The 23,888-nt window shown below is 39.7% G+C and overlaps 1 protein-coding gene across 2 annotated transcripts in view; it reads left to right on the forward strand.

Moving 5' to 3' along the window:
- The first annotated feature begins 285 nt into the window (after nucleotides 1-285).
- Nucleotides 286-23,888, forward strand: part of TGS1 (trimethylguanosine synthase 1) — a 30,492-nt gene continuing 6,889 nt past the window's right edge. Inside the window, exons 1-12 of one of the 2 annotated variants that reach the window (XM_067290462.1) lie at nucleotides 286-395; nucleotides 1,590-1,654; nucleotides 3,511-3,674; nucleotides 6,093-6,966; nucleotides 8,287-8,401; nucleotides 9,389-9,475; nucleotides 10,299-10,473; nucleotides 12,114-12,462; nucleotides 13,356-13,529; nucleotides 14,559-14,702; nucleotides 16,102-16,318; nucleotides 18,592-18,670. In XM_067290462.1, the coding sequence (XP_067146563.1) occupies nucleotides 298-395; nucleotides 1,590-1,654; nucleotides 3,511-3,674; nucleotides 6,093-6,966; nucleotides 8,287-8,401; nucleotides 9,389-9,475; nucleotides 10,299-10,473; nucleotides 12,114-12,462; nucleotides 13,356-13,529; nucleotides 14,559-14,702; nucleotides 16,102-16,318; nucleotides 18,592-18,670 (2,541 nt within the window). In that variant the 5' untranslated portion in view covers nucleotides 286-297. The remainder of the gene's footprint in view (nucleotides 396-1,589; nucleotides 1,655-3,510; nucleotides 3,675-6,092; nucleotides 6,967-8,286; nucleotides 8,402-9,388; nucleotides 9,476-10,298; nucleotides 10,474-12,113; nucleotides 12,463-13,355; nucleotides 13,530-14,558; nucleotides 14,703-16,101; nucleotides 16,319-18,591; nucleotides 18,671-23,888) is intronic. The other variant, XM_067290463.1, reaches the window with a different exon arrangement.

The raw sequence follows: 23,888 nt of genomic DNA on the forward strand, positions 1-23,888 counted from the left end.
ACACACATGCATACACACACATATATACACGTATAGATATATAGGTGAAGCTCCGCGCCTGCAGCCCCGCGGGCTGGCTGGGGGACGAACCGCCCGGGGGCGGCGGGAGGCGGGAGCGGAGCGCGGGCGCCCCCGCCAGGCGGCGCGGGGCGGTGCGGAGGGGGGAGGCGGGGCCGGGAGGCGGGGCCGGGAGGCGGGGCCGGGAGGCGGGGCCCGGCCCGGCCCGGCCCGGCCGGCGCCGTTTGGCGGCGCACTTCCGGCGGAAGGCGGGGCGGGAGGGCGCTGCCCGGCGCGGCGATGGCGCCGGAGGCGCGGGGGCGGCGCGTGGCGGCGCTGCTGCTGCGGGCGGGGGCGGCCCGCGGCATCCTCTGCCTCTGCTCCCGCGCCTTCGTCGAGTGAGTAGCGGCGTCGGCGCGGCGGGGCCCCGGGGCCGCGGGGGCGGGCAGGCCCGGGCGGGGGGGGCAGTTAGCGCTGCCGTGGTCGGGGCGGCTGCGGACAAAATGCCGAAAAGAGCCGTGTTTTGTTCGCTAAAAGTACGAGCTGGAGGCAAAAAAAGAAGCAGCCCCGAGGCCTCGCCCGTGCCGAGCTCCTCCTCGGCAGGCCTGGCGGGCCGGGCCGGGCCGGGGCGCGCTGCTGTGCGCGCCCGCGCCGCGAGAGGCCTCGAAATCGTGTTCGTGGTCTTAGCTGATGGGTCGCTCTCCGCTCAGGTCCTTCAGCGAGGACCTCGCAGAAGTAGTGTCCGGCAAAGTCTGTTTCCTCCCTGGCAAATGGAAGCATTGTGGTGTTTTTCCGTGTGTTTAAGCAGCAGCTTTGCAGTTACTGTGTTCAGTCTGTAGTTTCACCTTTTACATTAGGGTTTCCAAATGGATTTTCCGTTCCCAGAAGTGGCTACAGGCTACGAACAGTTCCTGAGAGTGAATGTGCTGCAGGTAAAATAGTTCAAGCCTCCCAGAGCCAGAAAGAAAGAACAAGTTTCTCAGCTACAGGGAGGGCAATGCTGCTCAAGGGGATCTCTGATGAGTGTGTGATCTTTGGAGAAAGCGCTGGAACCCAGCGCTCCTTTCATAGCTGGGGACTGGAGTCCCGATGTTGCTGTTCACTGGGTAACTACGTAGAAACTGTGGACACAGTTTGTGCAGAGCCAGTCTTAATTGAGCTTCGAGAGGTCATTACTTATGGGCTTGGACTGGCAAAGATAGAAGAATTCCATCATTTTGGGGACCCTAATGGGGCACGTGCATGAATCCTGTATGGCCATGGGAATGGCCATTAGCAGAGCTTTGGATCTTAAACACAGTCAGTGTTTAACTGAGGCATCCACAGAGATGAGTTGCCTTCAGAGTTTGAGTGACAGTTGAGAAATTTGCAATTTTGGACTGAAGACATTAAATTCGACTTAAGTGGAATCCTTCACGAGTCTGGACCTAACTCCCAGGTACCCTGCATAGCAAAAGCATTTTCTGAACATCCCTTATGTAGGCTTTTTACATGGTTCATCAGTCTTTAAAGTGTTACCTTTCCCATTTTTTTTTCTCTGCTTTGTGTATTTATTGATGGTTACCTGCTTCAATGTCTCTTCATTTTTATAGGGATCGAAAATTATATAAGCTGGGATTAAAGGGTTTCTATGTCAAAGAAGACAATGATAGTACAGGTAAGGTAATAAAATGTACTGTGATAGGTTGTGCAGTCATGCTTAAAGTGAGTTATGTTTGCTTATTTAAGGTGCAGTAGGTGCCAACCCATATTTTTTGTGCTTATTTTTGGCTTGTTTTCACTGCTTTCATTATGGGGGCAAATGCGAATCATAATTTAGCTCTTACATAATTTTCAAGTTACTAGAATCTTGACGTGGAAGGTTGTGTCCAACTGAATGCGATGCTTATTCCTGTCCACACAGACTTATCAGCTCACAAAACCTCCAATCTGCAGAAAGCAGATTAGCTCACAAGTGCCTGACCTGCTCTCAAGTAATCACTTCTACTTCCCTAACTCAAAAATAAATTATATAAGGGAGGGTCTGTGGATCCTAGATGGTTGTCTAGGGCACTACCATCCTGCAGCCTCTACCCCAGCTTTTAGGATGTTGGCTATTGTTGATTAATCTGCTGAGCAGCAGAGTTGGTCCCAAAGGCAGAGGAAAAGCAATGGCCCTGATAGGGAAACTCAGATTCGCATGTACACAAGGGAGCATATGAGGAGGACCACAGGAGTTAGTTTCTTGCTCAGCATGCTTGTATTTCTGGAATGATAATGTTGCATGCTCTGGCAAATTCAACTCCGTTCCCTTGCTCCATCTGCAGAATTCCCCACATATGCCTATCTGAACATAGTTCCTTTGTTATCTCTTTTTTTCTTTACTATCTTGTCAGCTCCACCATCATATAATAGCTTGATTTCAAAGGAGGAAGTCTCAACAGAAGGGAATGCCTATAGAGGCTGAGAAAGAGTAGTGCTGCTTAGATGGAGGAAACATGAATGGAGTGAAGAAGCAGAATCTAAACCATGTTTTTGTAGATATATGGCTGAATTCTGGTGAAAGTAATCACTTAAAAGAGAAACCTTGTGCTATGTGGTAATTTGGCAGTATATATATCCTGACAAAAAAAACCCTTAAATTTTTCAAGTTTTATCAAGCCTTATCAAGTCTGTATTCCATAAATTTCATCAAAATACATACCTACTTTGTCAGTGGTATTTATCATTTTATGTTTATATGATGTTACTTACGAGACAGAAGTGCAAGTAGTAACTCAATTGATGATTACGTATTTCTCAATGAATTAGGTTCTGTACTTGAAACATTATATTTTTGTAAAACTGTCACCTTTGTTAGCCTAGTTTTAAAAGATTTGTAAGAAAAGTGGCAGTCTCTCATATTTTAATGTTGATTTGATATATGCCAAAAAAAAGTCCTACAAAGAATTTTTTTATTATATTAAATTTTCTGTTGTTTATTGGGCAGTTTTGTAGTTTGCTTTGCAAGTATTTGAAATTAATATTTTTGGCTGTTGAAATTAGCTTTTGGTTTCATCTGACAGTTATGCGCTCTTGTTCTCTACTTACATTTACTTGCTCTTTTTCATAAGAATGTGTGTGTGTATGCATATCATCCTGAGGGCAAAGGCATGCAGAAATTGAGGTCTCATTTGAAAATTTAGCCTTTCTTTTTTAGGATACTGAATGTACCATGCTCCTGAAAAAGAGAAACCAATCAAGTTGAAATAATGACAAAATTGAAAAGTTCAGAATTCATGCCAGTGCTAATATTGGGTTAAATTTCTTCAAAAGCTAATATATAAAAATTTGCATTTGTATTAATATTGCTGCTTTGATGAGCTAAACCAAGACATGAAAGATACTATAATCTATTAATAAGTTTCAAATATCTATAAGAAACTTTGAAATGGGAAAGGAAACTTAAGGGGCAATTCTGTTAATTTTTGTAGCCAGACTGATGCATTATGGTATCAAAGCCAGATTATGTTTATTTGATATAATTGTTCATAGGAGCATCTGAGGAAGAAAACTATTGTCCCAAAGTGGCATTAAAGGTGGACACTAATCATGCTTTGGATGAGGAAGAAGTTGAACTAGACTCGGAGGCTGAGCTTATGAAGAGTATGGGATTGCCTCTTCAGTTCGGTGGACAGTCAGCTCACAGGGACTTTGTGGTAAAACTTTGTTCTATTTGCTTTGTGTTTTCAAACTACAAAAGCAAGGGCACGTCTCCTCTTCAATTATTGTTGAGACAGCAGTTTGTGGAAAGGTAGCCAAGCTGGCTTTAAGTTGCCTAGCTCAAGTACTTCTAGCAGTATAGTCATAGCAGCACTGTGATCTGTGTAGCCTGTAAAATTTATCTTTCAGTTTAACTCAATATTGGCTATGCTTTATGCTTCCGTGTCTGTATAGCTTTTGCTACTAGAGAGAGCTAGCTTAAAACAGCCATAGTGATGTTTGTCTCAGGACAACTGGTGTACTCCAAACTAAGCGTGGGTGTTCACACTGTCTGCTCTAGTCATCTTTAGATAAAAATATAAAGCTAATTTTCCCCCTATAGCTGATGGAGAGAGCCAGGCTTTTCCAGAGGACAGCAATTAGACTTGGATACTCTGCTTTCTGTAGGGAGCAGCTCAACTGTAGAGGAAGACTAAGGTTGTACTTGCATGAAAAAAGGTATACCACATTGTTCACTTTATACAGTGTAGAGCTCCCTAGAGGTGAAAAGGTACTTCTGGGCAGAGTACTCTGGGATTGTCACCTGATGAATTTTGTAAATGAATAGGACAAACTTGGATGTTATTTAAAACATTGGCGTGTAAACAGACATTACAGGAATCTGAATTCAAACCCAAAGTATATATGTAATTTGTGTTGCTATATAGTAATACTGCAAAGAACTTGAATGGGAAAATAATATGTTTTTGTTAGACTATTGTTAAGCACTGTGCTTTGCGCAGTCTGTATTCTCATGATATTATGAGGAATGTGAATGAAAGATTAGTGCCAGTTCTCTGAAACAACCTTCTTTATTGTCCGCCTTGTGCCTTTGTCGGTGCAACAAAACTAGGGATTGCAACAGATTAGACTTTGGAGTAATGTCTTGTACACTTGCACAGTCTTTTGCCCATGTGATTGTTTTGGGCTTTTTCTCTTTGATCTGCTGAATTTAATTTGGCAGTTTAGGCAAAATTTGGCAGTTTTGCCTGATAAAAACATTGAAGAAAAAAAATGGTTCTGTCATTCTATCTTGTTTATGTATGTAAGCACATGTAGCAAACTGAAGCAACTGTAGCAGTATTTAATGGAACCAACAAGCTACCTTACTGTTTTCTCTCAGTAATAGGTTCTTGCCTTCTGTTGCACTAGATAACTGTAGCAGTCAGGGTTTGTTATAACAAGTGAAATGTATTCATTGCACAAATGAAATGGCTCCCTTTTTTGGATAGGAGTCTGTTTCTGCCTTTCTACTTCCCTTCCAAAACATCCTGTAGGGCATTTGGAATTCTAAAGGCAAACTGTTTCCGTGTGTTTCTGTTAGCCATCTCAGAGATAAGTGTAGAATGAGAGGAATATTACACCCTCCTTTTGAGTCAGTGTCTTCAGGTATCTTTAGCCGTGCATGAAGAGACTCTGCAAGCAGGATTTACGGAACTTAAAAGTATAAAGCATTTTTTTTAAAAGCACACAGAAGGTAAGTACACCCTAATAAGGCATGTGAACAGTGTTTACTGGTCAGACAGGTATCAGATGGTGGGTGGTAAGGGTCAGCCTGCACAGCCCCCTGGAACAGGTCCTTGATGTTGCTGAATTACTGTTTTACTGCTGACCTCGACCCAGCAATCCAACAATTCCTGACTAGCTTCCCTTTAGGATTTTATACTGTTCCATGTTGGTGTTCTTCCTCTTGAATCCTTGAGCTACTAACGTCTTCCATCTCAACAATCCCACAGCCTGTAATTATGCCTTTTTTGTCTTTCTACAGACTTTCTCACAGCTCTTTCTCACAACTTTTTCAGAAGTGTGAGCCAAGGTTATGCAGCTGGGCCATATCAGAGTTGGGCTCAGGATCCTTGAAACACTGACAGCTGAACCTTTTGAAGGCAGAAAGCTTACAGTGGGGTTATAGCAAGACGGAGGGTTACAGCAGAAGCAGAAATGTACAGACATATTTATTGTGCTTTTATTTATTTTTTTTTGCACTTCACTTTATTGCACTTTGCAGATACTGCTTTTTTTTTTACAAATTGAAGGTTTGTGGCAACCCTGCGTCGAGCAAGTCTATCGGCGCTATTTTTCCGACAGCATGTGCTCACTTTGTGTCTCTGTGTCACATTTTGTACATTGTTATTTTAGACATAATGCTATTGCACACTTAATAGACTACAGTAGAGTGTAAACATAACTTTTATATGCACTAGGAAACCAAAAAATTCTTGTGACTCGCTTTATTGCAATATTTGCTTTATGGTGGTGGTCTGGAACCGAACCCACAGTATCTCCGAGGTATGCCTGTACTTGGAAGGAGCACAAGGGAAGACTGCATATATGTTCTAGGCTTCTGAATATGTTCTTTTCTCATTATATTTTAGGCAATAGACAATTACAGAAAGAGAAATAACACAAAGATCATGAAAAAGAAGAAGAAAAAGAAGAAAGAGTTACAGCAAAAACATCAGTATAATATGGGGCAGGAATCTCATGAAAAAGCTTGTGTTGGTCATAACCAATCCATTTCTGATGAGCCAGCCCTAGCTACAGAGCAAAGTGAAGACAGGAATAAAATTCAGGTTATGAATGAAGGGAACTGTAAAAGTTCAGAAAGTCTTATTAATGAGGCCTTCCTCAATGAGCTTAAAGAAAAATGGGAGAGGTACTGGAGTGAGTATGGAGAGGGCCTTCTTTGGCAAAGTTGGCTGGAAAAGCATGAAGAGGTCAGGTTGTCTGAGGCCACAACAACCTCTGAGCCTTGGAATAGTCCTGACACCAAGGAAGAGTGGGAGCAGCATTATAGGGAACTGTACTGGTATTACTGGGAACAGTTTCAGTACTGGACAAGTCAAGGATGGACTACTGACAGCTCACGTAACGACAGTGTGAAAGTTAATGGGCTTACCCAGGAAACCGGTCCTTCAGCAAAAATGGACTTTGTCAGCCCAGATGCTGAATATAATCAAGTCCTGAACTCGGAGTTGTCTCCCTCTAACATCAGAAGTGAGGAAACACCTACTTCAAGTGCTGAGCCCCACAGTGAAATAATCTCTGGGATCTGTAACATAAATCTGAATTTGGAGGAAGTGGAGCAGAGCAGAGCAGTTCTAACAGTTACCTGTGATGATCCTCAAAAGCATAGTTCGTCTGACAGTGAAAGCCAGTGTCCTTCTGTTTCAAGCCAAAAGGAGCCATGTGATGGAGGAACCAGGAAAAGGAGTGCCTCTAATGAAAATAAAAGTATTAACCAGTCAGGTAATACAAAATCAGTTAAAATTGATTCTCTTGGTATTTCTTTAGAAGGATGCATATAAAAAACAAGATGGTGTCTTTACTATGTCATTTAAAAATGTGGATGGAGTGTTTTTGTAGGATCATTGAATATTTAATTCCTTTTTCTTCCCTCTGATTCTCTCTCCTGTCAAACCGGTATATTGAACGTATCACTTCAGCCAGAATTGATTTTTAACAAAGCATATTTGTCATAAATCTTCCAAATGTGCTAAAGAAAGTAGCGAGAGAACAGTGGTAGTGCCTTTTTTTTTTCTCTTAGTATTAGCATTGCAGTTGTATCTTTACTGATATGTTGTTTTCTCTCTGGTAGTCTAAAATAAATGAGTGAAACTCAGGTTGACGTTCTAGTGAATCTGACCTATTTAAGATCAGCTTTTTGAGAAATATTTACAAAAAAATGTAGTTCTGCTGTTCTGTTTCTTTTTGCCTTTTGTCTGAAAATACTATACTTGTAAATAAACTCTTTTGTTTGTTTTGTTGTACAATGTACTGTGGACCAGATGACTTTCAGAGGTCTATTCCAACATTAAGTCATCAATTAGCCAACCAACTGCAGTCGTCTTTATAACTCCAGCCTCATTTGTTCATAGCTAGTGCTAACAAATGAAAGTGCCACAGTCTGACTGCCAGTTTGACCTGTCAGTGTTCCCTGTAAGCAGTAGTGTAACATCTTTCCCAACCGTTGTGCGGTTTCTTCTGCTGAAGGGGAGTAATGGAGTATGTGAGTTAAGTGTCAGCAACTTGATGTTAGTTTGATGGAGAAACCTTTGAGTGCATTGCTAGTGACTGTCCATGGAAGGAAGGAGCAGTCATGCTCCCATCTTGATCTTACAGTAGAGTTAGAGTGGGAGAGATGGAAGGAAAATCTCCTTTCCAACAAGAAATGAGGTAAGGCATTGGAATCCTCTTGTATTAGACATATGTGAATATCTTCAAGAGCTAGTTAACTGGAAACAAAATTTAAGAGGAGAAAAGAAGCTATTTGTAATTTGTACTTTGCAGGCATTTTATTCTTCTTGGAGAGCTGAGGTATTTGAAAGTTGGCCCTGCTTAGGATTGCTAAGACTTCTACAGCATAACTAATACTGGAAGCTTGTATTGGTATGTTGTCTCTCTAAACAGAGATAGATAAAGATTTGTGTGGTTTGGCACCAGTATCATATTTATCAGATTTAGGAAGTCAGTCAATATACTGTTTGAAAAATCTCCAAATATACTTTTGGGACTGGAAGATAAGGAATGTATTAGGCAAAAGGAAATTGATCTTATCTACCTTTTTAGGTTCACAGGGCTCATATCAATCAAAGTCAAATGACAAAGAACAGTTGCTGCTTGATGACAAGAATGAAGATGAAGAAGAGCCTCCTGAAAACAGACATGCCAAACTCAAGAGAAGGCAAGTCATGAACTTCAGACCACCTTTTTTCTCAAATGCAGGAAGGCCCAGAAGCCTTCTGATTTAATAACTGCTGCTCCTTCTATTGGGATTGTCAAGTATCACTTCGGTACAAAACCGTCTGGCTTTCCATCACTGCATACCACTTTACCTGACAACAAGCAATGGATATTTCTTATCTTCCTTTGCGTTAGAAAAGAATGTATGGCCTTGATGCTGAGTTCTGTGCAACATAACATTACTGTTCTTGTACCACTGAAGGAGACAAGATTATTAAATTCAATGGAATAGCTTGTTTGTTTTAGGTGTAATTAGCGTAGAAGGTATGAGAACAATATTAAATAATGTGTACCGTTTAACTGAATTACATGTTGCCAGTAATGTGCTCAGTGCTCTGGAAATCATAAAATAGGTAATCTCTACCTTGCCTCAATCATTTTCTTTCTTCTCTAATAAATTTATAATTTCAAAGATGGAGGAACGGCTCTTTTTCTTTCCTCTCTTATTCACAATCTCAAAGTTGTAGGCATGGATGGAGTTGTTATCTGGTAATGATGAGGCTTGATTGTTCTGCAGACAAGCTGTCGCCATAGGATTAATAATATTAGATTAGACAGATAATATTAGATAGATTAGGTAGATAATATTATAGCTAACAGGGGGATAATAGTTGATGAAGGTAATTCGGAAATAGGGTGAACTTACCTTCCTCAATTCTGAGTAGGGCTTAATGTTAAATGCTTTGAGAAGTGATTCAGAATAGTTGGAATATTATAACTCCTGTGGACGAATGTATGTTCCTAGAATGGGGTTAAAAAGGTATGTGTTCATCTACATGAACAGACTGGTGGTTTCAGCAGTATGTGGGAGAACTCACTGAAGTGAGCATATAAATGTTCTCTATAGGTAAGTTCCTTAGTGGCATAGCTTTAAAATAAGTGCATTTTAATGAACAGTAACTTTTCTTCATCTGCATTTTTTTCCTAGTCATGAGCTGGACGTGGATGAGAACCCAGTGGAAGATCCCAAGGAAACCTGTTCTATTTTGGGTTTCAAGTGTGGCACAGGACAAAAGTAATTGCTATGAGAAATTCAGCGTTTCTTCACGGCAAAACAGTGCTGTTGATATTATTCAAATAGGCCATTTGTCTCCACTCCAATTTTGTTAAACTGTTTGAAGATTTTTCTCAAAATTAGTCTTTGCTCCTAATAAAACTGCAAGCCTTTAACAAGGGGGGGGAGGAGGGAGAGAGAGGTGCAAAGTTATGGAGGTGAATTAAAGAACAAGAAAAGTGCTTTGAAACAGAAGTACAATTTTATAAATTAAATAGGACTAGGAAGTATCTCTTAAGGCAGTTGTGTAAATAACAGTGGAATGGTGGGTCAGCTACTTAAATCAGAGATGCTTAAAGGCTCTAACTGTTAATGACCTCAGTTTGGAGTCTTGTGAACTTAGACCATAACTTATAGTCATTTCATGTTAGAATGAGGTAACTTCCACATTAATAAAATGTTGCCAGTGTATGGATTAGTGAAATTTCATTTTCAGTGGAATGACCTATAGATATCGTGGTCAATGCTGCAGAAGCAACAAGAGTACAGGGTGGACTGCAGCTTAGCTCTAGGGCTTCTGCAAGACATTGCCAACATAAATTGTTTAGTATGTATATATGTTTCAATAATAATAAATAAAAATACAGTGCTCTTGAAGGTATGTCTGTTCTGCAGCTACTGCAGGTTGTATTTATTTAAAAAGAATCTTTAGAGGGGATAAATGCCTTTTAAAGAGATAATTTAGCCTAAATCACCTTTTCCAGACATGTGCATTCATGTTAAAGCTTCCAGATTGGAAATTGGCCAACTAAGGTGAAGCTCAGTCCTTCCTTTTTTATTTCAGGTACGGTGGAATTCCAGATTTCACCCACCGAAGTGTGCAGTACCTGGAGAAAAATGCAAAACTCAAGTCCAGATTCTTGGACATGCGTAAACCAAGAAAGAGCGAAAACACACACATCTTCTTTCCAGAAGAACCTGAAACAACATCTTTTCAAAAAAATAAAACTTTGAAGAAGGTAGGTTTAATTGTTAGTCTTGCTGTAATTCACAGATTTATCATTTTCCTTAGCTGTTGTTGAATTATGAAAATTAAAAAAAAAATTGCACAGAGCAGTTGACATTTTTAAGCATCAGTTTGGTACTCTTCATTCTTGCATCTTTTGATTTCTTCCTTAGTGAAGAGTAGTTAGGTTAGGATGGATGTTGAAAGGCATTGCAGGACTCTTGGCAATCTGTCAAGAAGAATGTGAGCTTAATGGTGAAGCTATGTGAAAGTCATTCCTAATATCTGGGTTTATCATTCTTTTAGAGGTTTCTGTAGTCAGTAAAACTATCTTTGGTTTAAAATTGCATCTGAGTGCACTTGTTAGTGCTAGAATTTCAATAGTGAGAGAAAAATGTTTGTATAAGTATGTGTTAGTGTATTCTATGCAATTCCATATTCTTACTAATTTTTTTTTTGGGGGGGGGGGGGAGGAGGGTTCCTCCTTTTATGGAAAAGGAACAGTACAGGACTTCTTCATGTGTTGATTATCCAAATCAGTCATTTGACAGAATGTCAGAAACGGGGTTTTTCATTCTGTAGACTTTTAGCAATTGTTACTTAGTCCTGATTCTTTCTACTCTGTTACACTGTTTAGTGACATCAATTTTTTTGTTAGTACCTGCACCTAGTTTCACCTGTATTGCTTCCCTGAATTTTTTCTTAAGAGATTAGTAACATGAGGAGAAAAATTTGTCATTTTACGTTTTTCTTAGTCAAATCTCTCTAAAATCTATTACCTCAGTTTTTAAACGTTACCTCTCATTTTTCTGGGATGCCTGGCATTCACTAATACCTGATTAGAAAACACTGTTTTCTAGTGCTGGCAACATATATTGTACTGAATTCAAATGCCATTGCTACAGTTTTTGATCAAAAGCTTGACCATTGCCATTGTGCATCCGAAGCCAGCATAGTTCTTGGAGAACTTTGTGATTTTTTGGAAAAAAAATTACATGTTTCCTCAGACTTTCTGGTAAGGAACTCTTCCTGCTGCCGTAGGCCTAGCACCACATAGTAATAGTAATGTTAAAAGTGAGCATCCGCATATATTTTTGAAGAGTTTGAACCAACATCTCATCGATTAAGCTCTAACGGTGAGTTTTCTACTGTGCAGTAAAATGCTTTAATACATGAATTGTTTGGTGCATTTTGGAGACAAGGGAACTATAATGTATGAAGTTAATTTTACCTGTTTATCTGAACCTGCGAGGCAGAGTACAATTTTTTTGAATGCAGATCAGAGAAAAGATAGTTAATTAAAAGGCAGTAATCTTGGTCACTTGTGTTGGCAAGTTTGTTTATATTTATTTCATATGTTTTTGTGAATGATTTACTGCATTTATCAGTTGATTTCATGGAGTTTGTCTTTTGCATGTACCTGGTATCTAGTTTCTAAAGACTAGTTGTTTCAAAATATTGAGCAAAGGGAGTAGTTAAGGACTTGCGTACGCTTCTCAATATTTTCTCTGTGAATATTTTACTCTTTTCAAAATACATGTGATATAGATCATATCCATGATAGGATGCTTTTAAAGTATAATGCTTTTAAACTATATTTTTGTACCTGGTTAACAGCACAGTCTAATCGTCTGTGATATTTGACAATTCCAGGTAGAGGAGTTCTTAAAGCAGGTTAATAAACCTGTGGAGGAAGTTGCATCCCAGAAATCCATTCCTCAGGATAAAGTAGAGGGATCTTCTACAAGCAGCGACTCGGAGGATCAGGAAAGTGTTACTGCACAAAATGTGAAATTGAATGCTGAAAACCATAAGTCGCAGTCTTCCAGTGTGGTTACTTGTGAACTTGGAAAGAATAACCATGAAGAGAAAACAGAAGAAGCAACAGCAAATTGCTGTGATTCTCAGGGTGTGGGAAGGCAGGAATGTGATTCTGGAAGAGAGTTAGTCTGTCTGGATATTCCAGATTATCTTCGGGTAGAAACAGAAGATGTGAGCCAAGGTACATCTGTTTCTTACAGACTGGAAATCCATTGGCAATGGAATTAGTGTAGTAATTTGGGAAAGGAGCTTTATGTGGTATTTATTTATTCTGTTTATTCAAAGAGACTTCTTTAGTCCAAGTTCTGTGTAGTGAGGCTGGCTTAGAACTGTAGTGGTGGAACTGACTTGTTCCTGAAGCACCAAAAGTCCCGGGTCTTGTCTTTAATTTTAATAGTAGTTCTTTGTAGATAAACAGCCGTTGTTGGTCATATGCATAACATAACAGGTCTCCAGTTTATGCCCTTCTTTTTTCCCCTTTAAGGGTAATTAATTTCAGATAAATGCATGGACTGCTGGGTTTTGCTTGTTGCTGAGCTTTAGGGACCGTGTGGTATTAAAATTGTTTTCTAGGCGAAAAATCCTCTATAGTATGAACCTTTTTATTTAACATTTTTCAGGTTTCTGCATATAGTTTTATCCTTCCCACACTTAGTTCAATTCTATGAATTTCTAGAGTAAAACTCTTTTGTCCAGCTTGGTTGTTATTCCTTGTATGTGTATGGACATTAAATTGGTCTGTGATCCAGTTGTTTGTTCATTGTGTAGCATTTATTGCTATCAGTTGAAAAAGATGCCTAACGTGGAGAATGTTAAATAAGGGGTGAAGTCTTATTATGTATAGGACTGTGACAGATAAATCTTTCCCCTTGTTATATAGGAACTCTTTTTTTTTCATTTTTTTTTTTTTTTTAATATTTAAACCACTGACCTGTATAATCTGGTAAACAGTAATAAAGGAATTTTAGCAGTGGTGTTAAACTTCAGCATTTTGTATCTTAACACCTTTCTACCTACCGATTACATTCCTAGCCTATGAGAACAGTAATTGTTAACTTTTGCAGTGTCTTCCAGTTGTAGGTGAAACAAAGACTGCAGAGAAGAACCGGAAAAAAAGGAGGAGGAGGAACAGAACTGTACCAGGAAATGTACCTGCTGAGATTGCTGCTGATCCTGAGTTGGCCAAGTACTGGGCACAACGTTACAGACTGTTCTCACGGTTTGATGAGGGAATTAAACTAGATAGAGGTGTGTCTAGTACAAAGTGTGCAGACTGGTAGTATAAGATGTATCCAAACCTGTGGCCTTTCTTACAATTTATTACTCATTTTCTTGTAAGAGGAGCATTACTGAGTGTCTTTTTGCACCTCTGAATAAATTCCATGACCCAGCAAGGAGATGAACAGAACTCTCAGACTTAAGTTGCTCTTTTGGAATGGGACACCCCTGTTTATATTAGTCCTGATGTTTGCTATAGATCATGGTGTTCCCAAATTATGCCTGGTCAGGACTTTTTCAGAAACTCAATGACATTTTCTATGGCTATATTTTACAAAATTAATTTTGTGAAAATTTGAAATATCCTGATGAGTCTAATTTTGCCCTATTAGCATGCAAAGTCTTTCAGCAGTCATTTTCAAGCTTATTCTTTTCTATCTTTACATGGAAATCATTTCCAAATCATCAATTCATAGGTAAATGAGCAATTATGATTGCTACTTTTTTGGGGGGGGGGGGGCTCGTTGTTGTTGTTGTTTTAAACCTTTCATTTCCAATACTCTCCCATATAAACCTGTAGATTATTTGGTGGACCAGACACTCCCATATAAACATGTAGATTATCTGGTGGACCAGACATTGCTGGTGTCAGGTGTGGGACAATATATTTCTGGTTTTATTTGTTACAGAGTGGAATTGTGACTGATATGTGAAGTTCTTCAGAGCTGCCTTAGAGGACTTGTCCTTGATAAGCCAGAATCCTCAGCGCATAGTTCAACAAAGCATTCACTGAAATTCTGGCATATCTGTTCACTTCAGACTTTGTATGCTTGGCAAATTGCTCTATTGAACAAAGCTGAGCATCTTGAAAGCCTGTAGTTTCCTGGTCAAATGTGTTAAGCAAAAATTGTTGGGATTAATGTTCAATCTTCAGCTGTGTGGTGGGGTTTTTTTTGGGGGTGGGGGGCTGGAAGGAGGGAGGGAGGAAGGGCTTGGAGTTTTAATGTAGGTGACCTTGAAATAAGTTGCAAACACACACTTCTTCCATTTCCTTTGCAGAGGGTTGGTTTTCTGTCACTCCTGAGAAAATAGCTGAGCACATTGCAGTGCGTGTCAGTCAGTCATTCAGCTGTGACATAATAGTGGATGCATTTTGTGGAGTTGGAGGAAATGCTATTCAGTTTGCTTTGACCTCAAAAAGAGGTAAGTAGGTGTTGTATACAGCACTTTTTTCCCTTCCTTTTTTCCCCCAAAATTTGGATATGGATTTTGTTCACTGATTTTCCTTTTTTCAGTGCTTCTGAAGCAACAAAAGCCTTTTTGCTTCATCAGAATCATAACATGATCTTTATGATTTTAAAATGGACCTATAAAACTGCTTTTGTGTTTTAAGTAAGGTTAAATATATGTTGTACTGGTCAGAGTTATTTTTACATGGCTTAGTAACTACTCTGTGGGATGCTCCAAAGATTGCTGGTAAAGGTTGAGTTCTGTTAGCAATGCAGTCTTGCAGTGACACCACAAAGTTTCTTATTTTCTCAGTAGTTATGCTAAATGTATATACTCAAAAACATATTACATGTGAATAGTACTTAAAATAGCTTAATGGAATAATGTGCAGATGCAGCAGAACCAAATACAGATGATGACTTAATCCTAGTTTAAGTTCCCATTGCCAGTAATGGAACTGCAGTGAATCATGACGTTGTAGCATTGACTGCCTGATATTCCTTTGCTCATCAAACACTCTGGTAAAATACCAGTTCATTTTACACTTCTGAGTAATTTCTAAGCAAGACAGATGATATTTTGTAGTGTGTTAAATTTGGTAGGCTGTGATCTATTCTATAAATATTTTCTAAATGGCATGTCTCTTTTTGTATTTGCTGGCCAAGATTATATTTCTGTGATGATGTGCTGCCCTTGTATCACATCTCTTGTGCTGTATTGGGTATTTTCTTAGCTTAGTTTACAGTACAGTGTGATAGGCCACAAGATGAATATTTACTTTTAACAAATGGGAAGAGTAAGTTTCCAGACAACAGTTTAAATTGTTTTGCTTCTGCCAAGATCAAAGAGAGGAGAACTTCCTCTCTTAGACACGCAACCTTACCTGTCCACTGCTTTAGCTGAGATGGGGGATTGTCATGGTAGTCGATATATGACACCCGAAACTGTAATATAGCATGTCAGGGAAAAAAATTTGCTTTCCGGCTTTACAATAGCAGCTGTGTCTCCCCAGTCTTGGCTCTATTATTCCCCTTGCTGTTTTGCAAGTGCAATGGTTTTGTAGTGTTTGTGGAACCTCTGCTTCTGCAGAGTCAGGGGGGCAACTTGTTCCCCTCTGAGGAAATGTAGCTTGATTTCTGTTAGTTACAAAACTGGAATAATCCCTATTGCTGTGTGACAAAACAGATTTGTGAAAGTTGAAACTACAAACACAGAAGCAAATTATCAGTGTGATCTGTATCTGGTGGCTACACAAGAACATCTTTGTTCTGAAGATTTGTTCTGGCAATTGCGTAGCATCCATCTGACAATCAGGTAGTTTGTGCTTCACAATTCGCCTTACTTTTGTGTTTCCTCTCACTTTCACTTGCAGTGATCGCTATTGATATTGATCCTGAGAAACTCAGTCTCGCACGTAACAATGCAGAAGTGTATGGTGTGGCAGATCAGATAGAATTCATATGTGGAGACTTCATGGTGCTGGCTTCTGATATAAAAGCAGATGTTGTGTTTCTCAGTCCTCCGTGGGGAGGGCCTGACTATGCCACTGCTGAAATCTTCGATATTCAAACTATGATTTGCCCTGATGGATATCCTTTGATTTGTATGTCTTCATAGTCATGATTCTCAGTCATTTATGAAGGGTTTTCTCTCTGTCACTCCTTCCTGTCTTGACACTGGCTTTGTTATGTCCAGCTGGCTGACTTGGAATGATATTGACTGCAATTGAAGTTGCAGCTATGCCCCATTTGTTTAACCTCTCTCCCCCGCAAGACCTCAGCTATATGAAGTTGATTATAATCAAAAATTTTTAATTTAGGTAATTTTTAGCTTTAAAAACTATATCATAGTTGCTCATAAATGGGGAAAAAACTCTTAAAGACTTTTAATAGTTTTTTTTAACTTAAAATATTCATGCATGTGATGTTTTTAACTCCATGTTATTTTATGAAAAAGTATTGACATCATGTAGACACATGGTGTATATATAGGCAAAAAATAGTTACATGAGCTATGAATTTGTCATTAATTCCATTTTTACTTGATTTGTGAAAGGCACATTTTGTTTAAAATAGTTTCTTCAGACTATTTAAATTACAACACCTGCCTGTGACTTGGGAAAGCACAGAAAAATGAAAGCAAAATATTAACCCTTTCACTTAATGCATAAAATTCATTACTAATTTATTTACAGTGGTGGTGAACTCTCATTCAGTTGAGAAGTTGTTAGTATGCTATTTTCAAATATGAAGTGCTGTTTTTTCCAGAATGACCTTAGTTATTTCCTTTTTGGCTAAAATGTAGCCATGTTTCCAATGTGTAAAGAAATCACAGAATCACAGAATCACTGAGGTTGGAAGGGACCTCTGGAGATCATCTAGTCCAACCCCCCTGCCCAAGCAGGGTCACCTAGAGCACATTGCACAGGATTGCATCCAGGCGCGTTTTGAATATCTCCAGAGAAGGAGACTCCACCACCTCTCTGGGCAACCTGTTCCAGTGCTCTGTCACCCTCACAGTGAAAAAGTTTTTCCTCATGTTAAGATGGAAGTATCTGTGTTTCAGTTTGTGCCTGTTGCCTCGTGTCCTGTCGCTGGGCACCACTGAAAAGAGTCTGGTCCCATCCTCTCGACACCCTCCCTTCACATACTTGTACACATTGATAAGATCTCCTCTCAGCCTTCTCTTCTCCAAGCTAAACAGGCCCAGCTCTCTCAGTCTTTCCTCATAAGAGAGATGCTCCAGTCCCCTAATCATCTTTGTGGCCCTTCGCTGGACTTGCTCCAGTAGTGCCACATCCCTCTTGTACTGGGGAGCCCAGAACTGGACGCAGTACTCCAGATGTGGCCTCACCAGGGCTGAGTAGAGGGGGAGAATCACCTCCCTCGACCTGCTGGCAACACTCTTCCTGATGCAGCCCAGGATACCATTGGCCTTCTTGGCCACAAGGGCACATTGCTGCCTCATGCTTAACTTGGTGTCCACCAGCACTCCCAGGTCCTTCTCCGCAGAGCTGCTCTGCAGCAGGTCAACCCCCAACCTGTACTGGTGCATGGGGTTATTCCTCCCCAGGTGCAGGACCCTGCACTTGCCTTTGTTGAACTTCATGAGGTTCCTCTCTGCCCACCTCTCCAGCCTGTCCAAGTCTCTCTGAATGGCAGCACAGCCCTCTGGTGTATCAGCCACTCCTCCCAGTTTTGTATCATCAGCAAACTTGCTGAGGGTGCACTCTGTGCCTTCATCCAGGTCATTGATGAAGAAGTTGAACAAGACTGGACCCAGTACTGACCCCTGGGGGACACCGCTAGCTACAGGCCTCCAACTAGACTCTGCACCACTGATCACAACTCTCTGAGCTCTGCCATTCAGCCAGTTCTCAATCCACCTCCCTGTCCACTCATCTAACCCACACTTCCTGAGCTTGTCTATGAGGATGTTATGGGAGACAGTGTCAAAAGCCTTGCTGAAGTCAAGGTAGACAACATCCACTGCTCTCCCCTCATCTACCCAGCCAGTCATTCCATCCTAGAAGGCTATCAGATTGGTTAGGCATGATTTCCCCTTGGTGAAGCCATGCTGACTACTCCTGATCACCTTCTTTTTAGCAACATGAGTAATAGTATAGTTATTTTTTTTTAGTTTTAGTTTTCTGAGGCAATAATGGTCAAACAAGAGTTTCTGTGTTTGGACAATATTAATTCCTGCGTTACAGAACACTATCTGACTTGCACACTGAGAAGACTAACTAAAAGAACTTATTTGCTTAATCGTTAAATTTGAGGTGTGCTTTCAAAATGTATGAATTTAAAACAACTTCTCCCTCTGCTTTCTGTTTTTGTTCTTTTCCTTTACTGGTTTCTACATTTGAAATTTTCAGGCTTTCCAAGAAGATCACCAACAATATTGTGTATTTCCTACCTCGGAATGCTGACATTGACCAGGTGTGTTACTTGGTAATGACTTCGTAGTCACAAAAAGCTTAGCTGGTTCAAAACACAGATACCAGAACAAATTTAAGACTGGGTATATTTCTTTTAAAGTTTATGTTTCCAGGACTTTTGACATATTTATAAATAGGAGTAGTGAATTATTTCCATGATTTTGATATTGTTCCTTCACAGAGCAACAACTTGAAGGTACAGAAGGTCCAAAGCCAGTATATTTCTGAGTGTGTATCAGACAGATATATTATTGTAAAAGAAAAAAAGAAATAATTTGTTTTAACCAGCTCTTACCTTATGATAAAGTGCAGAGTCCTAAATCTTCATGGCTTTCAGTTTATGGACAAGCTGCAGATAATCACTATATGGTCTGAAATACCATTTTGATTAGTAGATCAGTAGATTCTCAAACAAGAGACACATGTCATGCTGATAGAAATGGTATTGATGCTATCTACACAGGTATGTAGTTACGTATGAACTGCTTGTGTTGAAGTGGTTAGATGAGTTAGATTTATCACTGACTTCATAAACACACAGTTTATTTCACTAGTGTATGGTTTTTATTAGAAATTTTTGTTGAAGTACTATGCATGCTTGGTTGTCAAGCTTATTGAAGTGGAATGTCAATTGCAGTCATTTCGGTACTGACTGAAATTAAATATTCCAGTCAAATACTTTTTTTTTTTTTTGGAAGTAGTTAGATGACTATTACACTTCCCTAAGTGTCTGGTTTAGTTTCCTCTGCATATTTTCTATGTTAATTATGTCTTGTAGATTATGCAGACCACAGAACTTCCCCAAATTATTTCCTGCTTTTCCAAAAGCTCTGTCTAACCTAGAGCAGATGAGGTCTCAGGCCACATCTGATCTGCAGGGTGGACTGTGGCAAACAGCTGACTTGAGAAACCGGCTAAAATTCACATGGCCTATGTATTAGCACAGTATGTGCATGCTCTGTGCACAGCACCTTTTGTTCAGCAGGTGATGATTCAGCTGCATTTTATGTTTCAAGCTGGTGAAAAGTCAAAATGGTTTATGAATCTCTGAATAGGGACCTTAACTTTAGGCAGTTTGTCTAGTTTCAACTTCTAACCATTGCATTTTATCAAGCGTTTCATTCCCACAATGAAGAACCAGCTTACCAGGCTTCTGCTCTGCTCACAAGCACTTGGCACTAGATTTACAAGTGGACAAAGGCATCTAAATTTCACCTATGTTCCCACAAAAGCATCTAAGAGTACAATCCACAGGCCTGCACCTCTTCGTACAAATGCTTCCTCTCCTTTGGTGTGTTGCTGAAATCTTCCAGCTCCCCTCAAGGGTTCCCTTCAGCATATGCCCAGAAATATCTTGGTCTTGTCAGTCCTGAACAGCTCAGCACCTGTACGTGGCTGGGAGCTAGGTGTCTTGTCTCCCCTGGATCCCGATCCAGTTGTCTCTGAATGTTGTTGGTGCGCTCTGAATATTCCTCGATGTACATCCACAGTTTGGCTTCACACTGATTGCCAACTGCTGTCACTCAAAAACATGCCTTTGCGATCATAACTCAGTTGTTAAAGCACATAGCTGGACGCCTGAGTTCAGTTCAATCCTTCAGGCTATAGACTGTTCCCTTGACAAAAAGGCAACTCCTTATGCCTCTTTCTAGAAACTGTGCCAGTATAAAGAAAAAAGGAACTAAGGATAGATGATGTGAGAGTGAGCATGAATCAAGCCTGCTGTTTAGGATGCTGTGTGGGGAGATGTAGACTTGATCCTGCTCGAATAGAGGTGGATCGAACATTACCTACCCAAATCCCTAGGGGGTGCTCTGGTCAATAGGAGACTGCAAAAGGTCATGCGTTTGACTGCTGTCGTCTCTGGCTGTGTTTAAGAATGGAGTTTCTGAATTTACTGCCACTAAAATTTCAGGGCTGTGAATCTCAAAATGAAGATTTCATATTGAAGTTCCTTACTGGTTAATGTGGGCAGTTCTCATTTTACTCATGGTTTTGCCCCAGATCTAATCCATCTTACTTTTCCCATGGATCTGATAGGGTCGCTTCTACTACTTGAACAACCTGCTTCGCAAAGATCCACGAACACCACTGCTAGTGTGTAGCATAATGTAGCTATGCTTGTGAAGGTAGTCCATAAATACTAGGGGCCTATAAAATTTTTAAGTAAATCTTAAAACATTTTTGGAGGAGATTAACACCTGGAAACTGAATGACTTAGATAAGGCAATGTTTGATGAACAGATTATCTGATGCCTTAAATTTGCAAAGAAACTTGTTTTTATGATTGATTGTTGAGAACATTGCTTAGGCATGTAAGACTCTTCAGTGTCCTTAAAAATTTTCTGTTGGTGTATGCATGCACGTATGTAAGGCTTTCATAGATAACTTAGCCCCCAGGACAGGCAGTCTAGTACACTTAATGTGTAAGGTGGCAATGGTTACAACTTAAGTATTTTGCTTCTCACTGACTGGCTTTGGCTCTACAAACAAGGTGTGCTTGTCAATTAAAACTGATTTAGAAGCTGATTTAATTGCCATTGCAAGCCTCCAGGAAGGCACTTATACTGACTGTAAGCCAGTGTATCAGTGTGAGCTTGCTTGTCCGACCAATGACTATCTAGCTCAAATAGAAATAAATGCCCAGCAGTTAGAAGCAACCTTACAGTAAAAATACTGTTTAGCCTTTAGTTAAGGTGGTGCAAGTTTAGTGGAAGAAACATGCTTGTTTTTACAGTTGGATAGCTAACATGGAATAGCCGTCTTGTTGGAAAATGCTAGTATGAAAGCAGGTAGTAGCTAACCTTGATCTCAGTGGTTCTGAGGACTCTGTTCATTGCTTTATTGTTGGGCAAGACAAACAACATTGTTCCACATGATTTTATTACAAAATCAGTGCTTATTATGACCTTTTTGTGTGTAGAGTTAGTCTTGTAGAGAGAAGATAGGTCCTTACTTGCACTGAAATTTTCTGAGCTTAAGAGGAAAAAGAACTTTCATACTTCTGCCTCAAGAGGGATCAGCAAACCAATAGAAATACAGTTGGTACATTTACAAGAAATCTGAAACATTTCCCTTAATTGCATGGAATCTCTTTGCTCATAATCATATACTTGTTACAGAATTTGTAATATATAGGTCTAGTTTTAGGTCAAATCAGTCTTGTATAAAACATTCTTTCTAGTCAAGGAATAATCAGGAACCATTATATAGATACGTAAAAATACATAGTTTTATTATGAGGTGCATAAAAGCTTGACTATGTGTGACATCCTTGTTGATATCAATCCCTTTGCTGCGTCTTTGCATCTGAGTCTTCTTTAACCTTTTTCACATTCCTTAAAAAAAAAAAAAAAAAAAGAGGTAGTTCTAGGGAGAGCTACACTTTTATTTGCCGGTGGTATTAAAAAAAAAAAAAAAAAAAAGATTTGACCTACTTGGAGTTCCTTAGAAGTACAAAAGAATTAGAGATCACTGTGTCAAATAGATTTGCATATTTAAACCAAAAATATGTCCTAGTAACATGAAGTCTAGTGGAAATTTGAAAAATACTTGGGTAGTTGAAAAAGGCTCTTGCTTTCTATAAGAGGAATTAGTGATGTTAATTTAAGCTGATATTACTTAAAAATTAGAGTGTTAAAGAATATGCGCCCTTTGGCAAAATTCTGAAAATCTCCTCCTCCTGCTCTGCTTTTGTTTGATTCTGCTGGCAGCAGGGAACCTGAAGACAGGGGTATTGAACCTTCCCCAGCATCTTTGCTCTTCTCAGCTGGTTCCTGTCTGCCAGATCAAGGGAAAGAAAAGAGATTTCTCCAGGAGATCCTACATTTGGGTCTTAATACTTCAGCAAAATGTGACCAAGACCTCCATGAGTGTCTGAGAAGCAAGGTCGTTGAGACTGACCGTTTAAATATTAATAGTCTGTGGTTAGCAAGCTGTACTCTGTCCCGTTGCACAGAGTGAGAAACGTGTACACCCCTCAGGGATCACCCCTCCCCTAGTGGGAGTCCTGTGTTCTCAGTTGGCCTGTTTTCTCTACCTTTTGTATCTTTTAATATTTGCAGCAAAGGAGGAACCTCGCTTTTGTGTTGTTGTAGTAGCCTCTTCATAATGGTGGATAGCTTCTTTTCACCTTGTTGCAGGAGGTATGCTCTGTTACCCAAGATGCCAAAACACATGCTCCTAAATGCTCACATATTAATGTAGTGATGCACCTGACTTACTGCAAACCACGTGAATGCTATCATTAAGGTATTTCTTCTGTCGCTACTTGTTAGAATGGAATTAGGCTGTATAATGGCTCTCCCTAATAAACTGATGAGCCTACTATGTTGATGACCTGATACATTGGTGAGACTGATCAGCAATTCAGACCAGCCTAGCCAAGTTTGAGAGACAGGTTACTGGAGAAGACTGGGGAATTGGGGTTTAGCCCAACTCTAGCCTGACCAAGGATAACTGACTCCTTGGATAATGTTTTCAGTCTAACTGATTATGCTAAACTTCTTCAAAATTCTTTTAAGACAGTCAAATTGCACGAATTTGCAGATAGTGATTTAATTTCAGAAACAGATTTTTCTATCTTAGCGAAAGTCAATTTCATATTTTTTATATATATAATGTGTATATATGTGTGTGCGTGTGTGTACACACACCATGGGGTTATTTTTATATCTTTCATTTTTAGTTGCGGGAAATGTTGTATATTTAACATCTAGAATATACATTTATGCAAAAGGTTTAATTTGGGTAGCTTGTTAATATATAAAAGCAGCAGGATAATTGAGGCTGAATTCCAGATAGCATTTCAATCTTTATGACCCTTATAGCAATGAAAGTAAATCGAGTAGAATAATATTGACCTACTGTTAAGACAGAATACTAGTGCCTTTGCTAAATCTGGATGGTTCTGAGAGTAAAATGCCTGATTTTTGTTCAACTTGAGAGCTACCTTATTGGGTTAGAGAAAAGTTTTGGTCTGCCCGATATCCAGCCTGTGACAAAAGAAAAAACAGTACAGGTCCAGAAACACATCTGCCAGTATCCAGAAGCCCTTCTCTATTTAGATCAATTGAAGCTGTAATATATATGCACTCTCCCTGGAAGGGATACAGCACTGTGGCTCTGCTTTGAGGGTAATAGCCACAGTGTTGTGAAGTCGCATCATGGATGTTGTAAATTTGCTATGAAGTTTTTACACTTCATGTTGATAGAGGGTA

The sequence above is a fragment of the Apteryx mantelli genome, chromosome 2 (genome assembly GCF_036417845.1).
Source record: "Apteryx mantelli isolate bAptMan1 chromosome 2, bAptMan1.hap1, whole genome shotgun sequence".
NCBI lineage: Eukaryota > Metazoa > Chordata > Aves > Apterygiformes > Apterygidae > Apteryx > Apteryx mantelli.